The following is a 25564-nucleotide window of genomic DNA, read 5'->3' as shown; positions in this document are numbered from 1 at the left end:
AATTGTGTAAGACTGTTGAATCACAGACCTGTACCTCTGAAACAAATAATACATTATATGTTAAAAAAAATAAAAAAGATAGCAGGAAGGGAAAAATGAAGGGGGGGAAATCGGAGGGGGAGATAAACCACGAGAGACTATGGACTCTGAGAAACAAACTGAGGGTTCTAGAGGGGAGGGGGGTGGGGGGATGGGTTAACCTGGTGATGGGTATTAAAGAGGGCACGTTCTGCATGGAGCACTGGGTGTTATACACAATGAATCATGGAACACTACATCAAAAACTAATGATGTAATGTATGGTGATTAACATAACATAATAAAAAAATAATAATAAACTGAAAATTCAGTATATTTCTAGGATAAACTTTTATATCATCTCCAAACTTATAGATAATGTAGAACAAATAAAATCAGTCCCCCAATTTCACAGGCTAAAATCAGAAAGCTGAAAGTACTTACGCGCTACAGAACCCTATAGCTGTGTAGAAGGGCTTCAGGAGTCCTATAAACAATGAACCACTACATCCCCACTCCGCCTAACCCCCAAACAAGATTTAAACTGCTTGAGAAACTCTCTCATCATTTACATGGAACTTCAACTCCTAAAAGACAAAAGATCTCATTCAAAAAGAGTTCCTCTCCTATTAAGTTTGAAAGCAATTAATCTAGTCCAATAGATGAGAAACCGCAACTTCTATCACAATATAACAGTCTTCTAGATGAGCCTTCTGCCATCTCCTACCCAAGTCCTACACCTCAGTCCTAATTTATTTCCTAAAAATGGCTCCAAATTACTAACCTAAAAAGCTGTAAGATGTTTTCATGATATATTTGAATGTAAGAACTACTAATAAATACCACTGGGACATCCAAATGTTATTATCAATATTCCTAAAAATACTGATCTTTTCAAATGCCTATTGCTCCTACTAGTACTACCCATAAAGCAGAATAGGAAACTGAATATTTCAATCATCTGATTTGGTTGATTTAAATAAATATAATGTAATAAATTCTTAATAAGGCAGAATCTCACTGGCTACAAACATGATATCAAAAGATAACATATCTAATTTGTTAAGGGCTGTCAAATCATGATACAGTCAACTGGGTGTTAATTATTTATTAAATAATAAGGAAAAAAGTCCATATGGAAGCAATGGTATAAGATAAACTCAGATAAAGGCTTAACTAAATTCCTGGGATAGCACATCAGTAGTTTTAGATAGTATGGTCTCAGTGGATATTTGAAAGTTAGGCACTTTAAAAGACTGAATATAGGGACACCTTAGTGGCTCAGCTGGTTAAGGGTATGACTCTTGATTTTGGCTCAGGTCATGATCTCAGGGTTGTGAGATCTAGGTGAATCCAGCTCCACCCTCAGCAGGAGTCTGCTTCTCTTCCTCTCCCTCTGTCCCTCCCCTGCTCCTGTGCCTGGGCTCTAAAATAAATAAATCTTTAAAATAAATAAATAAAATATCAAATATAAATAATGCTACCAATTTATATAAAAATGTTGCCCATAATCAGTTCCTTAATATTATACTCAAACTTGCACTGCACTAAATGTTTTTAACATTTGGTATACTTTACCTTTAATGAATTGTTCTTTAAATGTGTTAATATTTTAATTACCAACACACTGTATTTTTTTTAAAGATTTATTTATTCACTTTAGAGAGAGAGCACAGGGAGGGGCTGAGGGACAGGGAGAGAGAAACTCCAGCAGACTCCTGGCTCAGAACTAACCTAGGGCTCAATCCCACAACCCTGAGATCATGACCTGAGGAGAAATCAAGAGTCCGATGCTCAGCCAACTGCACCAACCAGGGGCCCCCCAACACACTATAACAGGAAAAAAGTTTCAAAGGTAATTTTATAGCTCAAACTTCAAAATAAAAAATTCGCTAGATAAATGAAACTTCAAAAAACTAAGGAAAATTTTAGAAATAATGAAATCAAGATAGAATTCCACTGAAGAATTTGAATCATGAGTAATATTCTTCTATTTACATTTCAAACTTAAATACTATCATCTTGGAAATAAGTGCATCAATTCAACCTTTTTGTGGTATGAACTTCGGCACATCATTTACCACACATCATTTCCATATTAGTACAGTCAGTTCAATAAAAACAAAAAACTGTTAACAGTTCAAATACTACATATTTTAAATAAAGACATATTTTTAAGTATGCAAGATCAAAACAATTTTTAATGAGTTACCTGAATGAAGCAAAAGATGTTACTGTTCATTTTTTTTTAAGATTTTATTTATTTAGTTGAGAGAGAGAGAGAGAACGAGCACAAGCTGGGTGAGGGGCAGAAGGAGAAGCAGATTCTCCACTGAGCAGGGAGTGAGGGGCAGAGGGAGAAGCAGACTCCCCACTGAGCAGGGAGCCCGAGTTAATTTTTTTTTAAAAGATTTATTTATTTGAGAGAGAGAGAGGGAGAGTTCGTGCAAGTGGAGGGGGGAAGGAGAGGGGGAGGAGCAGAGGGAGAGGGACAAGCAGACTCCCAGCTGAGCACAGAGCCTGATGCAGGGCTCTATCCCATCACCCTGGGATCATGACCTAAGCTGAAATCAAGAGTTGGACGCTTAACTAACTTAGCCACCCATGAGCCCCATTACTGTTAATTTTTAAGTGAAAGCTGATTTTATGATCTTCGAAACTTAGGCAAAACAGTTTTGAATAAAGATCAGTAAATATTTAAGATATTAGAGTATATTAAAGTACATTTACATTTAATGTAAAGTATTACATTTAATGTACATTTAGTACATTAAAGTCCATATTAAACTAATGTTTTCAAGATTCACCCATACAGTAACTCATATCAGTACTTCACTCCTTTTTATTGCTAAATAGTATTCCATTGTATGGATATATCACCTTTTTTTAAAATCCATTCATTAGTTGATGGATGTTTGGGTTATTCACACTTCTTTTGTTATTTTTTAACAACTGATTTTTGTGTGGCAAAATACATGTAACATAAATTTACCATTTTATTCATGTTTACGTGCGCAGTTCAATGGCATTAAATATATTCACACCGTACAACCATCACCTCCATCCAACTCCAGAAGTTTTTCATCTTCCCAACCTGAAACTCTGTGCCTATTAAACACTAAACTCCTGGGGTGCCTGGGTGGCTCAGTCGGTTAAGTCTCTGAGTTCAGCTCAGGTCATGATCCCAGTGGGATCGAGCCCCCAATCACATCGGGCTTCCTGCTCAGCAGGGAATCTGCCTCTCCCTCTCTCTCTCTGCCCCTCCCCCTCCTCTGCGTGTGCGCGCGCTCTCTCTCTCTCTCTCCAATAAATAAAATCTTAAAAAAAAAAAAATAACAACAACAACAACACTTAAGTCCCCATTCCTGCCTTCCTCCAGTCCCTGGCAACCACCATTCGACTATCTGTCGCTGTGAATCTGCCGTAAGTAGAATCATATGAATCATATGATATTTATCCTTCTGTGTTGCTTGTACTTGTTGACTTTTATAAATAATGCTGCTATGAACATTCATGTACTGCTTTTGTATGGGCGTACATTTCAATTCTCTTGGGTCCCCTTTGTTTTACCTGTCCATTAAGAACTTATCTGCCTCTTTCTTTGTTACATAAGTTGAAGTTAGCCAAACCCATATTATCTTTTGCCTGAGGAGGTAGTTCTTGTTATACCTGCCTTTTCCTTTTGAACCTAGGTCTGTTCCTCTCCCATTAGGGTGAAATAAGCAAACTGGAGAGATAAGAAAAAGCTTTTAGATCAAAGGATGCCCAAACAAACGAGAAGAGTCAGGGTGATGAAAGGTTAGGTAGTACAGCCAGAAATAATTCTCCAGTTCCATACCAGAGGCTAAACCACAAATTCCCAATGATTGTTAAGAAAGTCTTACAACTCAATAATAAAAAGACAATCTAAATAACAATGGGCAAAGGATCTGAAAAGACATTTCTTCAAAGAAGATACACAAATGGTTCCTAGGCACATGAAAAGATACTCAACTTCATTAGTCATTAGGGAAATGCAAATCAAAACCGTACTGAGGGGCGCCTGGGTGGCTCAGTCGTTAAGCATCTGCCTTCGGCTGAGGTCATCATCCCAGGGTCCTGGGATCAAGCTCCGCATTGGGCTCCCTGCTCCGCGGGAAGCCTGCTTCTCCCTCTCCCACTCCCCCTGCTTGTGTTCCCTCTCTCACTATGTCTCTCTCTGTCAAATAAATAAATAAAATCTTAAAAAAAAACAAAAAACATTGAAATAGCATTTCACACACAGTAGGATGGCTATAAATAAAAAACAAAAATAGCAAGTACTGTCAAGGACATGGAGAAATTAGAACCCTTATATACTGCTGATGGCAATATAAAATGGTGCAACCTCTGTAGAAAACAATATAGCAGTTCCTCAAAATGTTAAAGAGTTACTGTATGATTCAGTGATTCCACTCCAACATATATATCCAAGAGAAAGGAAATACAAATGCATACAAACGCTTGTACATGAATTTTCATAGCAGCCTTATTCAATAACCAAAAAGTGGAAATGACCCAAATGTCCATCAACAGATAAAAGGACGAACAACATGTGTATATCTATACAGAATTAAGTATCGACGCATGCTATGAGATGGATGAACATTTTAAACACTAGGTTAAGTGAAAGGACCGTTACAAAACAGCACATATTATATGGTACCATTTATAGACAATGTCCACAAAAAGCAAATTTATAGAGGCACAGGTAGATTAATGGTTGCCTAGGGCTTAGAGCAGTTGGAGGGAATGGGAAGTGACCAGTTACGGGTACACAGGATTTCTTCTGATGGTAACGAAGATTTCTAAAAAGATCATGGTGATGGTTGCATAACTCTGTAAATACACTTAAAACCACTGAATGATACACTCAAATGACTGAATTGTATGACATGTGAATTGTATTTAATAAATGTTACCAAAACTGAATTGTGAGAAAACGATCACAAACTTGGATGTCACAGTAAATGTCAAATTGCTTCAAAAGTCTCTAAGGCCTACCCTCAATTTTTGTACTTACCTCACTGTGGACAGATAAACTGCCCATGGCCTGCATACCAGTCCATAATACACTGTGAATAACCCTGATCTGCTCCATTCTCTTACCTGTAATGCTCCCTCAACTGGGGTATCTAAGCCCCAGTAGAACTACTAAGAGTCAAAAAACAATATAGTTAGTGTAGTGGGTGACTCCACGTTCTGGAGTCAGACAAACCTGCACTTGAATTCCAGCTCTGCCACTTACTTTCTAGCGTCATGGTTTGGTTCTCCTGGATCTCAATTTAGTCCCATGTAAAATGGAGATGAGTACAACTTACATCATCAAATTTTAGGAGTATTACTGAGATAAACCACACAAAGTGCTCAGCCAGTCTCCGGCACACAGTATGGGTTCAACAAATGTCATGCACTGTCATCCTCAGAACCACCTCCTCCATCTCCTCCCCCTCTTTTTCCTCTTGGATCTTTGCATCCAACCCCAGCTTTCCCTAAGTCTTTCAAGCCCCAGGACTCTGGCACCGTTCCATTGCCCTAACACATAGCAACATGTTGCTTCTGCCTGACTGGGAGCTATTCCCCATTCCTGTAGACACAAAAACCTCACATTTCCTTCAGGAAACTACCCCTTTCCTCCACTCAGTCCCTGTGGTTTGTGGTAGGAAGATGATGTACTTGCAGCTCCAGGGCCAGGCAGATAACCCTGGTCCAGCCAATCACAGAATCCATCTCTCTGGCCTCAGAGGAAGAGCCTTTGCGAAATCGAAGGCAACAAAAAGGAAAGCAAAACCTTGAGAAGAAGAGAAAATGGAGTTCTCCGACATCACCTAAGACCCAAAATCCAGCTATGTCCTAAGTCAGCCCTTACTACCTCTGAGGATTTGTGTTACTGTCAGCCAAGAAATTCATTTTGCTGCCTAATCCAAGTCTGAGTTGGTTTTCTGTCACTTGCAAACAAAAGTGTTTCTTGTTTGAAAGTCAGCTGCTCACCGAAACCCAAACATGATTTCATCGTGGCGGAGGTGAGCATCATCATCAATAGACAGGATGGCCTCTGTCTCAATTTCATTCCAGGGCAAGAATCGATTGTTCAAACTGTTCTTCTCAGTACGGACCACCTGCAAGGAGGAAGTAAAAACACTAATGATCAATGCTGCATTACAGAATGCAAAACCAAAACTGCCTTTAGGTCAAAGGAGACTGTAGCTAAATTTACTAAATAATCTTGCCCCGTTGCCTACGGTTTGTAAAACCTAGCATATGCCTTTCAGGAATAGGAACTGCCTTATAATTCAGCAAATGTATAAGGAGTTCACATTTTAAGCTTTAGTCATTTGCTAACTAATTTTCTTGTGAAACAAGCTAAAGCTGAGGATTATTTTACATAAGTGATAAACACAGTCTCAGGAAATCAAAAATAACTTTCCCAAGAGAACACAAGGTGGCAGAGTAGAACTGAGATTATAATTCCCAGCTCAAATCCCCAGGCTTGCTCATAAATTTTTAAAATTTATGTGTTTTAAACCCAACTCAGAAATCCCCTGAGTCTGTGTCATTTCTGATGCCTAATTTTAAGATTTAAAAAAAAAAAAAAAAAAAGGAGAGCCCACCCAGGAGAGGTTACCTCACCTTTGCAATTCCCACCTGTAGCACTGACTACACATACAAAAACTTTTTCTTGCAAGGGGTACCTAATTCAGAAAAATTAACTGCTGTGTCCACAGCAAATCCCTATTCAAAGAATCTCTATCCAAAGTGACCCATATATGCAAAGCAGTATTTTCTTCATAAAACAAAGATTAGTGCCCAAACAGAACTATATTATAAAAAAAATTTTTTTATTTAGACTTTACCTTAGATAAGTACAGTTTACTACAACATAGGTAGTAGCTTTGTTAATCACCTTGCCCAATACTCAAATGAGGATGACCATACTCAATACTTTAATAGCTCATTTTATTTTTATGGTATCTATATCTAATTAATCCAACTAATGAGGAACTATCATTTTATTCTCAAAAAAACAAAAACAAAGAGAACTTCCTGAAGAATCATCTTTTTAGAAAGACTGGAAGGGTCACCTTACTTTCAACAGAAACTTTTACTTGTACTGAGAATAAGCTCTACCTAGCTTGATGAATGGAATTACATGCACAGCCTAAAAGTTTATGAATGTTTTCAAAGGTACTCCTATGATCTCACAAATATGGTCTCTTCAGCTTAAAATACTTTTTCTCCTATTCTTCTACCAAAATTATTCTCTCCCTAGAGACCCAGCTCTCACGCCTCCTGTCACTTCCTCCGTCTTCAAAATTAATCATTTCTGTTAGATCAAATCATTCTAAGACACTTAGAATCCAATTAGTTCAGAGCTAAAAGGGCCTTGGAGGTCATAAGGTCCAACTCTCCCCTGTACACAGACGATAAGTGGCAGAGCTGAGGCTCTAACTCCAAAGCAGTCTTCTTCTGCTAAACTTACATTAAATTTAGAGCTCTCATCAAACTAAATCCCTATGGAAAATGCATTATTAATTGTGTACCATCAAGAAAGAAAAATGCTGCCAAATAAGAAAGCACGTGAAATAGTTTATCACTTAGAATGCTTACTTTATTAAAGAGCTTCTTAAGACTTTGCCTTAGCCCCAGAGGAGTTCCTCGCAAGGCAAGAGAAGAAACGATCTCTAATAGATTTGCTACTACAGAAAACAGATGTCAGAGCCAAGTGATAGACACAGAAATCCACCTTGCCCTGAAGCATGTTTGGCCAGTATAAAAAAATCCCTGGGCTTAAAGCCTTGTCTCCCAAGCTCAGATTCAGCAGTTACAGAACAAAGCACTGAGGTCTGGGTCGGGGAAAAGAGCAAGGAGGGGGAGATGATCAAGTACTCACCATAGAAGCTGCTGGGCTCCATCCCCAAGGAGCAGGAAAGTGGCCGGAAGTAGAAGCCAAATGCCAACCTCAGCAACCATAAAATGCCATCTATCTTAAGATGCACCCAATTTTAGAAATGTTAAAATGTTAATAATGTCCACCTTACAATCAATGGACTATGGCATCTGTTTGCTCAACCACACCCAACAAACTACCCTTGGTCCTTCATTTTACTTTCCTAACATGCCAGCATTCACTTAATGTAGAACTGCAATTCTGCCAGTTCAGGTGAACAAAGCTCCCCCCTCAACTCTAGCAATGAATACACATAGCTTAAAATGAAGAAGAAATAACTGAAAAATCCATTTCTTGAATATTCAATTGTAGATCATCAGTTTTGCAGGTTAGACACCAGGAGGATTATCTACAGCAAAATTAGTAATCCAGGAACATAGCACAGAGCTTTAGTACTCAAAGTGTGAGCCAAAGACCAGCAACAGGGGCCTCCCTGTCCTCCCTAGGACTCTTAGAAATCCAGGCCTACCCCAAACCTACCAAGTCAGAACCTGCAAAATCCCCCAGTGATTCCTATTTTGAGAGGGTTGGTAGAGGAAAAAGCAAGGCTTTGGAGCCAATCAGAAAAGCCTGAGTTTAAATTCCAACTCTACCACTTACTTGTGCAAAGGTAAGGAAGCAACCTCTCTGCTAAATGAATATAGCAAGCACCATGTTGTGTGCAGAAATGGAACTTGTTTATCAGCCAAACTTGATAATCTTATAAACAACCTAACTCACTTTAAAAACAAGAAGCAACAGCGCCTGGGTGGCTCAGTCGTTAAGCGTCTGCCTTCGGCTCAGGTCATGATCCCAGGGTCCTGGGATCGAGTCCCACATCGGGCTCCCTGCTCGGCAGGAAGTCTGCTTCTCCCTCTCCCACTCCCCCTGCTTGTGTTCCTGCTCTCGCTATCTCTCTCTCTGTCAAATAAATAAATAAAAATCTTTAAAAAAAAAAAAACAAGAAGCAACAACAAAAACTAAAATAGTCGTGATCTGATGCCTATGGCATATCCAAAATTTTTATCCAATTTACAAAGTAAATCAAATCAAGAGGACCTGCTTGTTCATTGGAAGACTGAGAACTGAAAATCTAATACCAAATGTGTTTTAGCATAGATTTCACATCCATTTTTTTTTAGCAAGGTTATTAAAGTCCATTAAGAACAACTACTATGGGGGCACCTGGGTGGCTCAGATGGTTAAGCGTCTGTCTTTGGCTCAGGTCATGATCCCAGAGTCCTGGGATCGAGCCCCGCGTCCAGCTCCCTAATCAACAGGGAGCCTGCTTCTCCCTCTCCCTCTGCCTCTCCCTGCGCTGGTGCACTCTCTCTCAAATAAATCTTAAAAAAAAAAAAACAACTATTGTGGATTCCAGAAATACAGTACACATACTACCTCTGCTCATCCTGGCACAACTCCTCTGGGCTGAATGGAAGCAAAATTTTCAGGATAAGGGAACTGATGCAATAGCCATCAGAATAAAAGAAATAATTTAAGAATTATTTAAGAATTATAATCAGAGAAACACAACATCATGAATTGCAGCAGCTTATTTCTGGTTAGCTCACAAACAACTGTGGTTAATAAGTCTGCTTTCACAATTTACAGCAGGGGTTCTCAACTCTGAGTGATTCTGCCCACCAAGAAACATTTAAAACAGTATCTATGGACATTTGTGGTTGTCACTACTGGTGGTGGAAGGGGGTAAGCTACTCATGTCTGATGAGCAGAGGCCAGGGATGCTGCTAAATCCTACAAAGCACAGGACAAGCCCCCACAACAAAGAATCATCCAGCCCTAAATGTCTTCTGGGCCACTGTTGAGACACCCTGATTTAAAGTCAACAATCAAAGACGGTACAGCAAACTTCAAAGAATAAATGTAGTTTGTCATTTAAGAACAATCACCTTTTCCTCATAACCAAAAAGAGATTTCTACACTTATAAAGACTGCACATACAAACTAAAATTGAGGAGGGGAAAAGAGTAAAAGCTTTCTTCTAACAGTTCTGCTTCAGAGCTATAGTGCTTACTGGCTAGACAAGAGCTCAGCAAACCAACCATTATCCCTTCTAGCACCAAAATCATAAGGACAAAAAAATTTAAATATTTGTAATGCAGACTTGCATATCAGCATTGGCCCCTAAGAGTTTGAGAAATGGCAGATCAAACATGAAAGAAATGAGTCATCCAGAGTAGTAAGTCATGTTTAGGAAATACTCTCATTTTTGTTGACATTGTTTTGTTTTTCAAATTAAAAAACTCCTTTTTCCTCAACACTGGCTATTTTTTCATGCCTTATGATTATACCTTAGAAACCTGTGAACACGAAGACTGACCTTCATTTCCTGAGTGAATTACTGGTTACGACACTGACCAGAATGTATAGACTACTTCCAGTAGGTGTTCAGCAAACATTTTATAAATGAATGAATGAACAAATGACTAGGAAATAAGCCCTAATTTAGCCCTGTCCATTCTATTTTCAGAATATGGAATAAAGACTTGCTAAATTTATATATCAAAACTATAACATTCTATATACTGAAACCTCCTACTATTTAATCCAGCTTTCTACAGCACAACAATCCATCAACCTACAACTACCAAGTCAGGAGCAATGCTCAGTAACATTCATTTTTCTTGTTTCACATACAATGCTTCCTGGGGATGCTTCACTAGTTGTCCTGTTTACCATCATTCATAAAAGCCTTGACTTTCTCTCACTGAAACTCTCTTCCTGTCACAATGGAACAGTACAGCAATCATGGCCTGGAACCCTACCATATGCAAATGTACACAAGTGTATGCATGATCAAAAAGTAATTAGTAACCTCAGGTAACATTCAAGTTGGTTCTTGAGGAATTCTGGAATTTATGAATGATAAAGAGCTACTATTCTAATAGGATCCTTTCTCCTAGTATGCTAACAAGGCATTTGGCTTCTAAATCCAGACAGAATCAGCAAACCCACATTAAGTAGGAAAGTATCAATTTATATCATAAATATTTAATTAGTTATCATGATAAATTTGATGCCCAACTAATAGTTAGCAAATATCTCTTAATATGTAAGGGATGGAAATATAAGTAGTTATTGCTATTAATAAGGAACAATAGAACATGTCAACAATTAGTAAGTGATAGTTGCTTAAATGTAGCAGGATGAATTTGGATTCAAACAGAAGATATACCTAAATATGGAATCTTTTATAAAAGTAGCTCATGACTAGCCACAGGCAGGTCTTCGGGAAGTTGGTAGGCAAGAAAAATTGGGCATGAAGAGATTAAGTGAATTAACCCAAGTCATAAAACAGACCAAGAACAGAGAGCACAAAAAGGTAAAACATACCTGAAAAGAAATAAAATTAGAAAATGTATGTGGAGGGGCTCCTGGGTGGTTCAGCTGGTTAAGCGGTCGGCTCTTGATTTCAACGACAGGTGATAATCTCAGGGTCATGAGATTGAGTCCCCCATCAGGCTCCATGTTGAGCAGGAAGTCTGCTTGAGATTCTCTCCCTCTCCCTATGCCCCTCCCCAGGCTCACACGTACATGTGCACGCACACTCTCTCTCAGAATAAATAAATCTTTAAAAAAAAAAACAGAAAAGAAAATGTATGTGGAAAATATAAAGCCTCAAACACATAATGCCACCTACTAAATTCAGCAATTTAAATTCACTTATCATGTTATCCTTTCTTTTTTTTTTTTTTTTTTGAGAGGGAGAGAGAGAATCCCAAGCAGGCTACACGCCCAGTGCAGAGCCCAATGGTGGGGGCTCAATCTCCCCACCCTGAGATCATGACCTGAGCCGAAATCAAGAGTTTGGACACTTAATCAATTGAGCCACTGGGGTGCCCCCTTTTTCTCTGTAAGATCAAGTTTTGCTCAGCCAAAGCCAGCAGTTTCCAGCCTCAATACATACACATGTATCATGCACTTCTGTAATGAATACATTTCTGAAAATGAACCTTACGTCAAGTCATCATACAAGCAATTAGGTAAACAGCATCTAACTTTTGTCCTCCATCCTCCCCTTTCCTCTAACTTAAAAAAGTAACCCATCATAGAGCTCAGGAATCAAGAAAATGAGGTCCAGAAGGAAGCACATAGTCATGTACACCTACCTGTGAGGACCCATGTGAAACAGCCTGAGGTGATGGTGATCAACAGAGAAAGGCCAAGGAGCCTTAAGATATATTGATTTTTCAAGGGACTCATTCAATAAACACCAAGTGGTGGGGGCGAAAAGTTAGGAAATGCACAGAAGGAAGAGAAACGAGTAAGAAGGTAACACAGTGAATTGGTTTTCTATTTATAACTTACTTAAATTTGGCTCTAACGCAGTATTAAAAAATAATATATTTTAGGTAATAAGTCTGCTTTAATTCATATAAGAGAAAAAGTTACACGTGATCCCTATGAAACTGTAGGTAACATAGCACAGGTTAGAGGTTCACCATCAAATGAGAGAATGCGTATCAGGAGCACAACACAGTGCTGACCTAGCACATAGAAAACGCTCAAAAATTGTTAGCACTTATTATTACATAAGATTAATACAATCTCTTCCTATTTTATTTTGTGAATATTATATATATGGGGGAGAGAGAGAGAAGGAGAGAAACTGTGCCGTTTCAAGAAATTTAGGTTTGGTAAAAAAGAAAAATATGCACTGACCATGGTCACAAGTCCTAAGTTCTAATTTCAATATTAATTTGTTGAGTGACCTAAAGCAATAAAATTCTCAGTCTCAGATTCCTTACTTTGAATTAATAAAAAGATGTGCTCACTTCAGCAGCACATATACTAAAACTGAATTAATAAAAAGAGTACATATAGACTAAGAGGGGAAGATTCTACTTAAAGAACTGATTTGTAGCAATTAGGAAATCATTTATGCAACATGATGTAAAAAAAACAACAACAACAACAAAACCCAGATATACCTAATGAAGTCTACCAGACTTTCTACAATCTTGGACCTAGAAAAGCTGGACAAGATTTTTCCTATTAGTTGTGCTTCAAAATCACAATTTTAGGAAATTATCATCTGATATATTCAAGTAATATTTTTTAAAGGAGAGTGGGCACAGATAAAAAATAAAGTGTATCAACTTTCTAAGGTATATATAGCCTTTGGAATTATCTCTACTGTTGCCTGGGGTCTAGCCAGAAGTAAAGCCTTTAACAGCCTGACTGGCAGAGACCCAAGCCTGAATATTAATGACACTGAATTCTCTTCTAGTCTTCCTTCGTTTTCCCTTAGTTGACTACTGGCATGACGATTGACATGACAATAACCACCCTGGCATGACATCAGGCTCCCAAAATAGAATTCTCCTTTTTCAATTCTAATATCAAGGGCTGGGAAGGAGGGAAAACGGCAGTGAAAAATACTCTCATTATCTCTCTCTATAGTTTTCATTTGGAAAAATGGGCGTATTCTGGCCTTACCACTTCTATAAGGGAGGTGTGATATGTTTAAGTCACCCTCTCCACCACTACTGCCCTGGTCCAAGCTGCCAACACCCCTCACCTAGGCTACTGCAATAATAAATAGCCTTTGAACTGTTTGTTCTGCTCTTTTCCCCATAGTCCAACACATATCATATTACTCCTCACTCAAAACCCTCTAATTGCATCCTAACATACCTAGAATAAAATCTCCCATGGCCTACATGGTCCTACATGTGCTGACTTCCGCTTTCTCCAACATGCTTTCAAATGCTCTCCTCGATCACTCCACCCCAGATACCCAGGGCATTCTTGCCATGTCCCAAACATGAAAAGCTTCTTGCATTTGCCATTCTCTGTATATTCCTCCAGAATTTACATGGTCCATTCCCTCACTTCACTCAGGCTTCTGCTCACATGTCACCTCTTCAACAGGCACCCTATGTAAATTGACTGTACCCTTCACGGAGAAGAGAATTAAAAATTAAGAACTGGGGAACTGGCTGCCCACAAGACTGTCTGAGAAATGAGTAAGTATACAGTGTGAAGATGGGTGGTGTTCTGAGTGAGCAAGACCACACTGTTAATTACTGAGACATGACCTCCTTCATAACAGCCCAAGTTTTCAAACTTGAAAAGGACAGATTTTGATGTTCTTATTTCCACAGAATGCTCCAAACAAGGCCACCCTATTTATTAATATTTTCCAGAACACAAAGCAGAGTGAGGAAGATGTGTTAACTGGTCAGAATGAAGTAATAACTCAAACCAAAATCTGGGGTGGACTATGTATCAAAAAGAGATTACTTGGAGGTTTCTGCTTTCAGGATGGCTGAAGAAGCTCCTACCAGACCCAAACCTCCTGCAGATGGTAACTATAAACTCTGGACAAAAATACCAAGAAAGCAATTACCTGAAGGCACTGGACAGCGAGCAGAAGGTGGCAAATTCCAGAGAGGAGCTGAAATTAAGGAAGGAATTACCAACATGAGTAGAATCACCGTTGCCTTTACCCTGACAGTAGGCCACAGTCAGCACCATGCACAACAGCTAAACTCACATACAACATCCAAGTCTTTCTGGACTGAAGAACAGAAGGGAAGAGTCTGGGACAAAAACAGCCCTCGGAAAGAAAGGAGATTCCAGAAAAGAGAGAGCCAGATAGAGGGAACTCCAAGTTCCATGTATAAACTACCCAGTCTCTGGCCCACCTCTAAACCACGTGTGCATGCTTGGTGCTGTCTATAAGGAGACCAACAAAAGATAAAAGGATTGAACTAACATTTGAGTTGCTGCTCAAGAGACAGAACTTGCAGTCTGAGTCCAACAGAATAAATTGCTTGTGAAAACTAAAATATCAGTACTTTTCAGAGAAATAAAACAAAATCCACAGTCTTCACAATATTCACACTGTACAAAACTGATGTACCAAGAACCAGAAAAACATGACCCTCAAGAAAAAGAAAATCAGTTAAAACAAATCCACCAAGTGACCTATATGTTGGAATCAGCAGACAAAGATGCTAAAGTAGCTATTATAACTATGTACAATAAAGTATACTCAGAATGGGGAAAAAAAAAGAGAGGAAATCTCAGCAGAGAAACAGAAACTATTATTTTAAAAACATGGATATTCTGGAACTGGAAAATACATTTGCAATTTAAAATTAAATGGATGAGCTTAACTGTAGAGATGACACAAAAGTCTGTGAAGTTGATGATAAATCAAGAGAAATTATCAAAACTACAGAATAGAAAAAAAAGGTTTAAAAAAATGAACAGATACTGAGAACTGTGGGACAAAATCAAAATGTTTAATATACATATAATGAAGCCCCCAAAGGAGAGGGGAGAAAGAATGGAAAAGAAAAAAATATCTGAATAAATAATGAAGTAAAAATTTCCCAATATATGATGGAAAAAAAATGACAGATTTAAGCAGCTTAGTGAATCCCAGTCAGAACACAAATCAAAAAAAACCATACCAAGGCATATCATACTCAAACCGCTGAAAACCAAATAGAAAAAGTCTTAAAAGCAGCCAGAGAAAAAAGAACATATTCCATATGGGGAAACAAAAATTTGAAAACCACTGGCATACCATCAGAAACAAGGGAGACCTGAAAACAGTGGAACGAACATCTTTAAGATGCAATGGAAGTGGTCGTACCCAACCCAGTAAGTTTTTGGAAGGACTAGCTTTCAAATCCCTTGGCATAATACTTCTCTCCACTTGACTTCCATTAGATAGTCTTTGTTGTTATGCTCCCAGAGCTAAGGAATCTGATTCAACTGTTTACAAAACAGGCAAGAGACAGAGCGGTCACCCACCATCACCACGTCTGTTCAGCAGCCCCACACCATTCTGAAGAGACAGCTACTTCAACTAAAGGCACTTCCCCTATCTCTCTGGGTAGAGTCCAGTCACCTTGCCCAGGCCCTATTCCATCTGAACTGAAGAGAATTAAAGCATTCGGGGCAAAAGTATCCAAGGATGGTGGCAGTAAAGATCACATTTACTCTAAGCCGTTTCCAATGTAGTTTCCCCTTTGTTATCTAAATAACAGACAAGAATGAGGAATTTTAATATACAAATACCAGTAGGCACCCCTAAGACAATCCCTCTCTACTAAAAACCTAGGGCTCAATAGATTTCATAGCCCACAAATACCTAACATTTATGCCTAATGCTTAGATGAGAACCTGAGCACAAGAGAAGCACAAATTGCCCATCATTTTCTGAAATGGTATGTGGGTTTCTGGGTTGATTCAAATATGCTGATTTCAAATCATTTTCCCTGAAGGACTGGAATCTGAGAGATTGCCTGGGAATCACCCTACTGCTAATTTTAGAAAGACCTGTTAATTATAACATAATGGATAGGGTACGTCTGCATCCCAGGTAGGAAAACTACTCCACAAGGCTTACTCTCTAAGCCTCAGTTTCCACAGATATAAATAGTGCCATTTCATAATAGTGCCATTTCTCCAGAGGGGAGAGAGCTGCCGGTCCCTCCTAGTCTCAATACCTGGTAATGTTGGCTCTATGCCCAAGAGGCCAGCAATTAAACCGCTGCCCAAAAAAACCTGCTTCTCTTAAATAGAAAGCACAGTCAAAATATTTAGAGAATACAGTGAATTCTCCAGCTTGAAACTGTTTCCTCTTTTTCAGAAGAACTAGAAAAAACTGGTATCGCTAATATGAGCAAGCTATTCAGAATGGCCTCCCATTTGGAAAGTTTCTGGCATTTTCCAACTAGGCATTGTATTATTGCAATGAGCTGCCCAGTAATCAAAGAGGACTACTTATTTCCCACCAGAGTTAAAAGAAAGGATTAGTTCTGGTAAGTTCTCTAACAAATTTCAGTCATTGTTAACAAGGTGGCATCGGCTTCTCTACATCCCTACCAAATTCTAAGAAAACTCAGGAAAAAATGGAAAACAAAGGCTGCTTTATTATTCTATTTGAGCAGCATCCACCTTTCACAGAACAAATTTTTTTTTCCTTTTAATTTCAGTGACATTTAAAAAGTTGTAACAGAGAAAGAAAAAAGTGAAATTTATTTGGAAAGAAACCTATAAAGAAATCTTCCCATTCACAACACTTTTCTTAATATACAAGATAAATTCTGGTATCAAAAGTTTTTAGAACCCTACATAGTCTGAAGAGACTCAGATTATAAATTCAATTAAAAAAAAGACTAGCAGCGACAGAAAATTTAAAACAAAGATTTATATAGGAGAAGCAGTAACAGCTACGACACAAGGGGAAATTATGCAGAGGACAGAAGTGAGTTAAAGTTGTCCATAACATGGGCAGCATATCCATACTTATCTTCTTGGACATGAAGGGATAAGTAGGAATCAAACGATTATTGGGCACCTTTCTAGATTCCTTACTTGTATTATTTTATTTTCCTCTCTAATCCTTAAATCAAAGAAGTTAATTAACTCATCAAAGATCACAAAATTGACTACTTAATCCCAGGTCTTTATTACTCCCAAACTCATACCATCCTATTATGCCATGCTGCTGCCCAGAAAATATTTCACATGAATCAGTTTCTTGCTGATACAATTTTAAAAACCAGTCTAGCACAAACATTCCCCTTCTAAATGGATTCTTCCTAAAAACTACACTAATTTTCTTAAGCAAGCTTCTAGCAATGCAGGGCCCATCGGAACTTCTGCCTGTCTTTGCTACCCTTTTCTGGAAAGTATCTATGCCACAGGGTAACTAGTGGCAGTTTGTTTGCTTATGACTTGCTCTAAGGCCTCACATTTAAGATAAATGGGTAATCTTCTGCATTGCCAAATTTATGCCAGAAGGTGGATAAAGTCCTCAGAACTAAAGCCCTATCCTGCATAATTGACTATTATTTTTCCTGTAAAATACGGCATCCAAATCATGACAGATAAGATAAAGTAAAGAATGAGAAAGAACCCGTGAGAGACTATAGAAAAGGTTCAGGATCTCCAACTCCCAAATATTTCAAACCCCAACTCCAATCTTCCAAAAAACCTCTACAATATCCTGATAAAGAAACAGATCTTCTTGCTAAATCTGGGTGGTGACTGGAACTGGAACTTCTGGAATCAGACACACTAAAGCTCAGCTCGTCCATGATTTGTCATGATTATGACCTTGGGCAAAAGAGTTAACCTCTCTAAGCCTCAGTTTCCACAGACAGAAAGTGAAGAAACCATAATAACGACGTAAGTTCTATAAATCCTAAATTACGCTGCCTGGGTCATATGCACTTCCTAAGTATTAGCTTTGTCATCATCATTCTCAACATCTTTGTTATGACATGGAAGACATCAATAGGGCAACCAAAGGGCTTTTGTAAACCTTCATGGAGCCAATACTGATATCAGTTTTGGTGAGTCTTGGGAGATTCAGGAAGTGAGTAGCAGAGATGGAACTGACAAGGCCTGAAAGGACCAAAAAAGAAGCAAGCAGAAATTCCATGGGGAAAGGAAATTTGTATAGTTAAAAAAAAAAAAAAAAAAAATTATGTCTACAAAGATACACATTATATACATTTGGAAAAGGGATTACGAGTGAAATGCTATCTCATGCAGTAAAACAAACTGCTCATTTTTCTATTACCATGATGGGGACGCCAATGTCGGGCCACAGAAGGTCCTCCGACGGTAGCTTGGGAGAATTCCATACCACCACTACCTTGTTCAGGTAAGGGAGGCCATTCAGTCTCTCTAGAGAGTTCATAAGCACTTCCTCCCGCTCATAGGTCAACATCACCACTGTGAACTGCTCTCGTGGAACATTGCCTCCAAGTGCAGCCTGAAACTCCTTGCCAGAACCCCCAGCTCCACCCCCAATAGGCCGAAATCCAGTCCCTGAGCCCAAGAATTTGGCCTCTGAGGGCAACACAGGATCAAAGGGCGTGTGGGGGAACAGATGGAAAGGCCCCGGAGCAGAGTTCCAGCTGCGGTAAAAATCAGTGACAGTCAAAGTAAAGTTGCGGAGGTATTTGGGTGAGGCATAAGGCGGCTCTGTCTCCACTGGCCCCAGGTCCAGGTCCCCGTTGTCGGCCATGTTAGGGTCAGTTCCAGCCGCCTTGCCTGACCGATGGGGGATCTCAGCTGCTGCCTCTTCCCGGATGGGAGCAGCTGGGATCTGTATGCGAGTCCTAATCATAGCCAGCACGGTATTAAAAATACTGTCAGCGGTTGAGAAGTAAGTCTCCCAGAGAAAGCGGCCTTGCCGCCGCATGGCCAGCAGATCACTATCCGAGAGGCTTCGTAACAGAAAATGAACCTCGGTCACACGCGGCTTGGGCACCACCAGGGCTGCCTCATTCCACTGGAGCATGCCCTGGTAAGGAAGCTGTACTTGCTCCCCTAGCACAACTGGGACAGCACCGACTTCCAGGGCTTCAAAGAGCCGTGTCGCACACCCAGATGAAATAACCAAGTGAGGGTCCCCAGGAGTGATAATGAGAGCGAAGGTGGAAAGCTTCAGTAATTCCAAGCGGTCCTCACGCTCACCACACAGTGCCCACTCGGTAGGCAGACTGGCTTTAGGCTGGTTTTTGCAGGTAAATTCTACCAGGACCTGATCTAGCCTGCTGTCCTGTACAGCCTTTAAGGTGGCAATGATACGATCATCGTAGTCGGCTGGAGGGTCACCTTCCATTTCTTCTTCAAAGGAGCGGGCCTCCTGAAGGCTGGATCTCAGTGATTCAATCTTCTCACCCTGGAAGGTGAAAAGATACTTCCGCTTAACTGGCACCTGTGGTGGGATTTCCATGAAGTTGGGCTCCGACATGGCATGCACTAGTGGCGATACTACCAAGTCAAAGCCAGGTCTGTACTGGGAAGCATAGAAAGTAGACTGAGCCACCATGGCACGGCCTGTGCTCACATTATATAGTAAGTTCTGTGTATCCGACTTCCGCGACAGATTGATGATGACATGGTTGTGTCCATCTGTCCGCCAATGTGGTAAAGAAGAGAGCTGCTTCTCAAGTTCGGCAGGCCGAAGCACTACTGGCTCTTGTATTTCTCCCACTAATATCACATAAAGGCAGGCAATGTCCGCATTTTCTGTAACATACACGTTGGCTCGTGCTGTAGCCTGAAAAGCCTGCTTGACCAAGGGATCCAGGTAGCTGCCAAAGGCAAACTGGTCACTGTCATATACATAGACTGGAAAACCGGAGGTGAGAGGACAGCGAGAATAATCGAAACAATTGTGCAGCCGGCATCCCCGTATGACCTTTGGGGGAGGAAGACCAGCATCGTCCTTCTCTGGAAGCAATCGGATAGGCAGAGAAAGTTTGGGCTGATTTTGAGCCATCAGCTCTTTATAAGAGTGCTCAGTCTGGCTAATAACATTCTTGAGCTGAAGCAGGTCCTGCTTGGCATTCTCAATACTCTTCTTACAGGCTTCAATCTTCAGATTCAGCTTGGCAATTTCACTGTTCAGCTCTTGCCTCTTGGCTTCCAGCTGCAAGAGCTCCTCACTTACAGACTCACGAATCCGGCAAAGATCCAGCACATGCTTTACCTCACATAGTTCATTACCAGCCCTTGGGCCAAAAATCCGCTTGCCTGCCTCATCAGCCTCATCCAGAGTGGTGAGATAATAGTGAGCAATCAGGGGGAAGAACACCAGAATAATGAAGAGCGTAAAGCTGAGCCATGTGAGTCGTATCCGGTTGGACCACCGTAACATACAGGTTTGACCTCCATTCCCCACTCCCCCATTCCGCAACATGGTATAGCCCGTCATGAGTTCCTGTGTGGCTTTTGCCCCCTCTAATCACGTTGGGTCACTCGCCATAACCGTGAGTTTCTATTAGACAAACTCAATCTCTTTTCACTCACACCTTTCTGTTAAGAGTTAGTGTGCTCCCTGCACAAGGCACGGAATAAAATGGAAATTTCATTTTCCTCAGCTGTAATTGAAATGGTCTCTGACCTTATTCCAGCAGATTTTAAGTTCTGGTTGCTGACCAATGGACATGTCCTTACTCTTTATCGAATGGTAAAAGATACCACATTGTTGATGAGAAGAAAAGGAGAAGGTCTCTGATGATGAAACCCAGGAAAAATAAGCTGGAATCAGACAGGCTTTTTCAACTGCCATAGCTCCTGTTCCTTGGTTTTGCTGACCAACAAATACGCATAGTTACTATTCACAGTTATAAAGTAGCTGGTTAGAACAGAAAGAAATGCCAGCCTCTTATCGATGTCATTGCCAACAATCAGGCCTGCAAAAGAAAGAGAACCATGTCAGTCTTGAAAAGATTATGTCCAACAACCCACCCTCCCTCAGTTTCTAGAAAATGCTTCTATCTTAAAAGGTAAAGGAACAGTTGGAACATTGGGTGTGTGTCTCACAGAACGATTTTAAGTTCAGTTCACGTTGCGTTCAGTATGGGTATTTTCCTTGTGGTTAATTAGAAATGGATAAGGATAAGTGTCTGAAAACAGCTTCAGATTTTACACACACAGACATACATACCCCTTCCTCCTATTTAACTGGATATAGAGCAGAATTAGAGCCTATAAAATGAAGATCAACTATATTCAACAGAGTGCAAAGATGTCTGCAACAATTTTTATTCAAGACCAAGGCAGCATCTTTAGATGGAGAGAAACACCATCCTATCCGGCCTTGATAGCCAGGTTTATTCCTAAGATGAGTCTCCTTTTGAATTATTTAAAAAAAAAAAAAAAAGGCTGAGAAGTTCAATGTTTTATATTCAGAGTTGAAACGAGTTGAAGAGAACTCTTTTGATCTTTACCCAGTAGTAGGTGCATTAATCCAGAGACAAAATGTATTTCCCAGTTTGCTTCTCATTTATCTTCTGCTAGCAGACATCATGTGCTCCTTCTTAAAATATAAATAGTAACTTGGTCTTTTAGAAAGACTACTGGGCGCCTGGGTGGCTCAACTGGTTAAGCAACTGCCTTCGGCTCAGGTCATGGTCCCGGAGTCTTGGGATCGAGTCCCACATCGGGGTCCCGGCGGGGAAACTGCTTCTCCCTCTGACCCTCTCCCCTCTCATGCTGTTTCTCTCTCTCTCTCTCGCTCAAATAAATAAATAAATAAAATCTTTAAAAAAAAAAAAAAGAAAGAAAGACTACTATACTTAGAAATGAGGGCTATTATTTCTTCTCCTTTGGAGACAGATTTGCTATCAAACCTTATACCTCAGTTTCCTAATCTCCCAAAATGGAGAGAAGTATACTGAGACAGAAACAATATATTGTGTTGCTATGACAAGAAAGGACAAAGGATGTGAGGGTACTTTCAGCTAATAAATCTTGAAACAACATTCCCACTCCTGTTCATTTACCAAACTTTACTATCAGCGGCTACAAAAGCTTTTCACTTGCTTTCATCCCAAACTTAACATATGTAGAACTGAATTCCTAATATTCTGTGCCAAAGAATACTCCCAATTTCTTTCATTCACTTCCTTCAAAAAGTATTTACCATACTCTTAACATGTCTAAGACATGTTCAGTATAACTGTGGAAGAAGCTAGAATGCAAAATAATCTTTGACCTTGTGCAACCTCCTTTAACCTAAGATATAAGATATATGCGAACAGCAGGGATACTGCTACAAGGTAGTATAATGTACGTAGCCCATCAACAGGTCTCATTTCACAGAACTCTCTCTAGCTTCTATGTTTGGTAGAGATGTAAAATTATTAAAGTTTGGATATAGTCTTCTCTCCTTTAAATAAAAAATGTTGCCAATGTTAATAAAAGGCTTGAGTAAGCAGAACAAGAGATAAGGACAACAAAAAACAAAAACTATTGATCACAAAAAAGCTTAAATTTGATGGATCAAACCTTGGATAAACAGCTAAGCAAATATCCCAGAGAACGTAAGTCAGTATTTTTAAAGCATTATCCTTCTAATTCAAATGTTAAAAATCTCTGTTTCCAAAAGAGTACTCTCTGCACCTTACGATCAAATTATAACAAAGAAAGAAGGAAGTGGAGAAAATAAAAGAATGCATAATCAAGGAAATTCAGTTGATTCATTCCCTCCTTCCCATATGTTTCTGGATCCTTCCTTTTTCTAACTCATGCAGCATTTTACTTCAGTATATAATTTCTTGAATAGTGAACTCCAGGTCCAGGGTTTGCTCTCCTGATAGAAAATAGAAAAGTGACATGCTATTAGAAAAAGACTCAATACTGGGGCGCCTGGGTGGCTCAGTCAGTTAAGCGTCTGCCTTGGGCTCAGGTCATGATCCCGGGGTCCTGGGATGGAGCCCTGCGTTGGGCTCTCTGCTCAGCGGAGAGCCTGCTTCTCCCTCTCCCTCTGCCTACTTGTGCTCTCTCTCTGTCAAATAAATAAATAAAATCTTTAAAAAAAGAAAAGAAAAATACTCAGTACTAAAGATGCTATTAAAGAATGTATTTACTGAAGGGGGAAGATGCCAGAGGAGTAAGAGAACCCTAGGCTTGCCTCATGGTCCTATGAACACAACTAGATAACTACCAAATCATCCCAATACCCCAGAAATTGACCTGAAGACTGGCAGAACAAATTCCACAACTAAAGGTAGAAAAGAAACCACACAAAGAAGGTATGAAGTGCAGAGACACAGTTCGGGAGGGAAATGGATCCTGGTCACTGCAGTGAGCAGGGAGCCACCATGGCAAAGAAGAGCAAGAGACAGACTAGCACCCACATGTGGAAGACAAATTTCCGTAGCAATGGCTTGGAACTCAAGAGGGGCCAAATTTGATGAGTTCTTGCAAACAGGTCCGCAGGCTTGGCTCAGGGAGAGCCTAGTGGGCATTGGGACTATTCTTAGAGAGAAGGCAGGGCAAACAGCCCATGGACATATAATATGGAAACATCAATCTCAAAAGCGCCTGGGGCACACAGCGGGGAAGTTGTTTGCTCATCCAAATGGCAGTGTTTGCAGAGAGACCTGTCCAGGAATGAAGGAACTGCCCTGCACCACCATCCCCTGCCCCCGCCACTCAGCATGAGCACAGGGTCACCTGCAGAGCCAGCACACCCCTCCCTGCCTAACTTGCTTACACCAAGCCATACAGCCCCCGGCAAGCTCCAGTGGAACTGTCCTTCCCAATCAGGCTTGCCTCAATCCCAGCATATTGGGCCCCCGACCCCTAAAGACTGGCACAACCTCCTGCCCACAACACCTCTCCTGACCCGGGAGTTTTGCAGGGCCTCCGTTCAGGCAACAGTAGCAACAGGTCTCATTTCACCAGAGCCAACCGGAGCACATTTAGTAAATCTTGTCACATTCAGGCCAGGGACCAAACATTGCTCACAACAGGCAAAGACAGCCTCTGCAGATGACTGGCCTGAAGGATAAAGTAACCAGAACACGACAGCAGAGCACAGGCAGCACACAATGGAGACACTACGTGAAGTGCCAGGCTCTGGGGAACAGCGGACACTGCACTAAGGGCAGTACGAGACCTCTTCTTCCTAAGGCCATTACTCTCAAGAACAGGAGACATAACTGATCGTCCTAACACAGAGAAACAGGCACAGAGACTTAGAAAAACATGAAATGACAGAGGTATGTGTCCTAGAGGAAAGAGCAGGACAAGGCCACAGCCAGAGATATAAGTGAAACAGATATAAGTAACATGTCTGATAGAGAATTTAAAGTAGTGATCATAAAAATACTCGCTGGGCTTCAGAAAAGAGTGGAAAGCATCAACAGGACAATAAACACAGAGATAAGGAATAACATAGCAGAAATAAAGGGCTCAATAAACGAAAGAAGAAGCACACGTGATGGAATGAACAGCAGGCTGGAAGAAGCAAAGGAACAAACTAACAACATAGAAGGCAGAATAACACAAAGTAATCAAGCAGAACAAAAGAGAGGAAAAAAAACTATGCCAAACGAGAATAGACTTAGGGAACTTAGTGACTCCATCAAACATAAACACATTTATCATAGGGGTCCCAGAAGAAGAAGAAGGAGAGAAAAGGGGGCAGAAAATTTATTTGAAGAAATAAGAGCTGAAAACTTCCCTAATCTGGATAAGGAAAGATATCCAGATCCAGGAAATACAGAGAACCATGAACAAAATCAACAGAATCGACACCAAGAGATACTGTAATTAAAATGGCAAAATGTAGTGATAAAAATTTTTTTAAACAGCAAGACAAAAGAAGACAGTAACAGAAGGGAAACCCCATAAGGCTTCATTGGATTTTTCAGCAGAAACTGTGAAAGCCTGAGGGAGTGGCATGATATATTCTAAGTACTAAACGGGAAAAACCTCCAGCCAAGAATACTCTATCCAGCCAAGAATATTCTATCCAGCAGAGCTATCATTCAGAATAGAAGGGGAGATAAAGAGTTTCTTAGACAAACAAAAACTAAAGGAGTTCATGACCACTAAACTAGCCCTGTTAGAAATATTAAAGAGGATTCTTTGAGTGGAAAGGAAAGACCAAAAGTGACAATATAAAAGTAGGAAACACAAAAGCAGTAAAAAAAAAAAAAAAAAAATGAATATTTCTGTAAAAATTCAGTTAAGGAACTCACAAAATAAAAGGATGCAAAGTATGACACCATATACCTAAAATGTGGGAAGGAGAGGAGTAAAGAATGGTTCAAACTTAAACAACCATCAACTTAATATAGA

The 25564-nt window shown here is 40.0% G+C and overlaps 1 protein-coding gene across 1 annotated transcript in view; it reads right to left on the bottom strand.

Annotated features, from left to right (window-relative positions):
* Positions 1 to 20710, bottom strand: part of EXTL3 (exostosin like glycosyltransferase 3) — a 45257-nt gene extending 24547 nt beyond the window's left edge. The window contains exons 1-2 of the mRNA XM_021698937.2: positions 18537 to 20710; positions 6028 to 6155 (exon numbers count right to left, since the gene is read on the bottom strand). Of these exons, the coding sequence (XP_021554612.1) occupies positions 6028 to 6155; positions 18537 to 20684 (2276 nt within the window). The 5' untranslated portion in view covers positions 20685 to 20710. The remainder of the gene's footprint in view (positions 1 to 6027; positions 6156 to 18536) is intronic.
* Between the last annotated feature and the right edge of the window lie 4854 nt (positions 20711 to 25564).

This window comes from Neomonachus schauinslandi, chromosome 2 (assembly GCF_002201575.2).
Source record: "Neomonachus schauinslandi chromosome 2, ASM220157v2, whole genome shotgun sequence".
Classification (NCBI taxonomy): domain Eukaryota; kingdom Metazoa; phylum Chordata; class Mammalia; order Carnivora; family Phocidae; genus Neomonachus; species Neomonachus schauinslandi.
The sequence above is the reverse complement of the archived record's forward strand: the minus strand, read 5'-3'. Positions and strand labels throughout refer to the sequence as shown.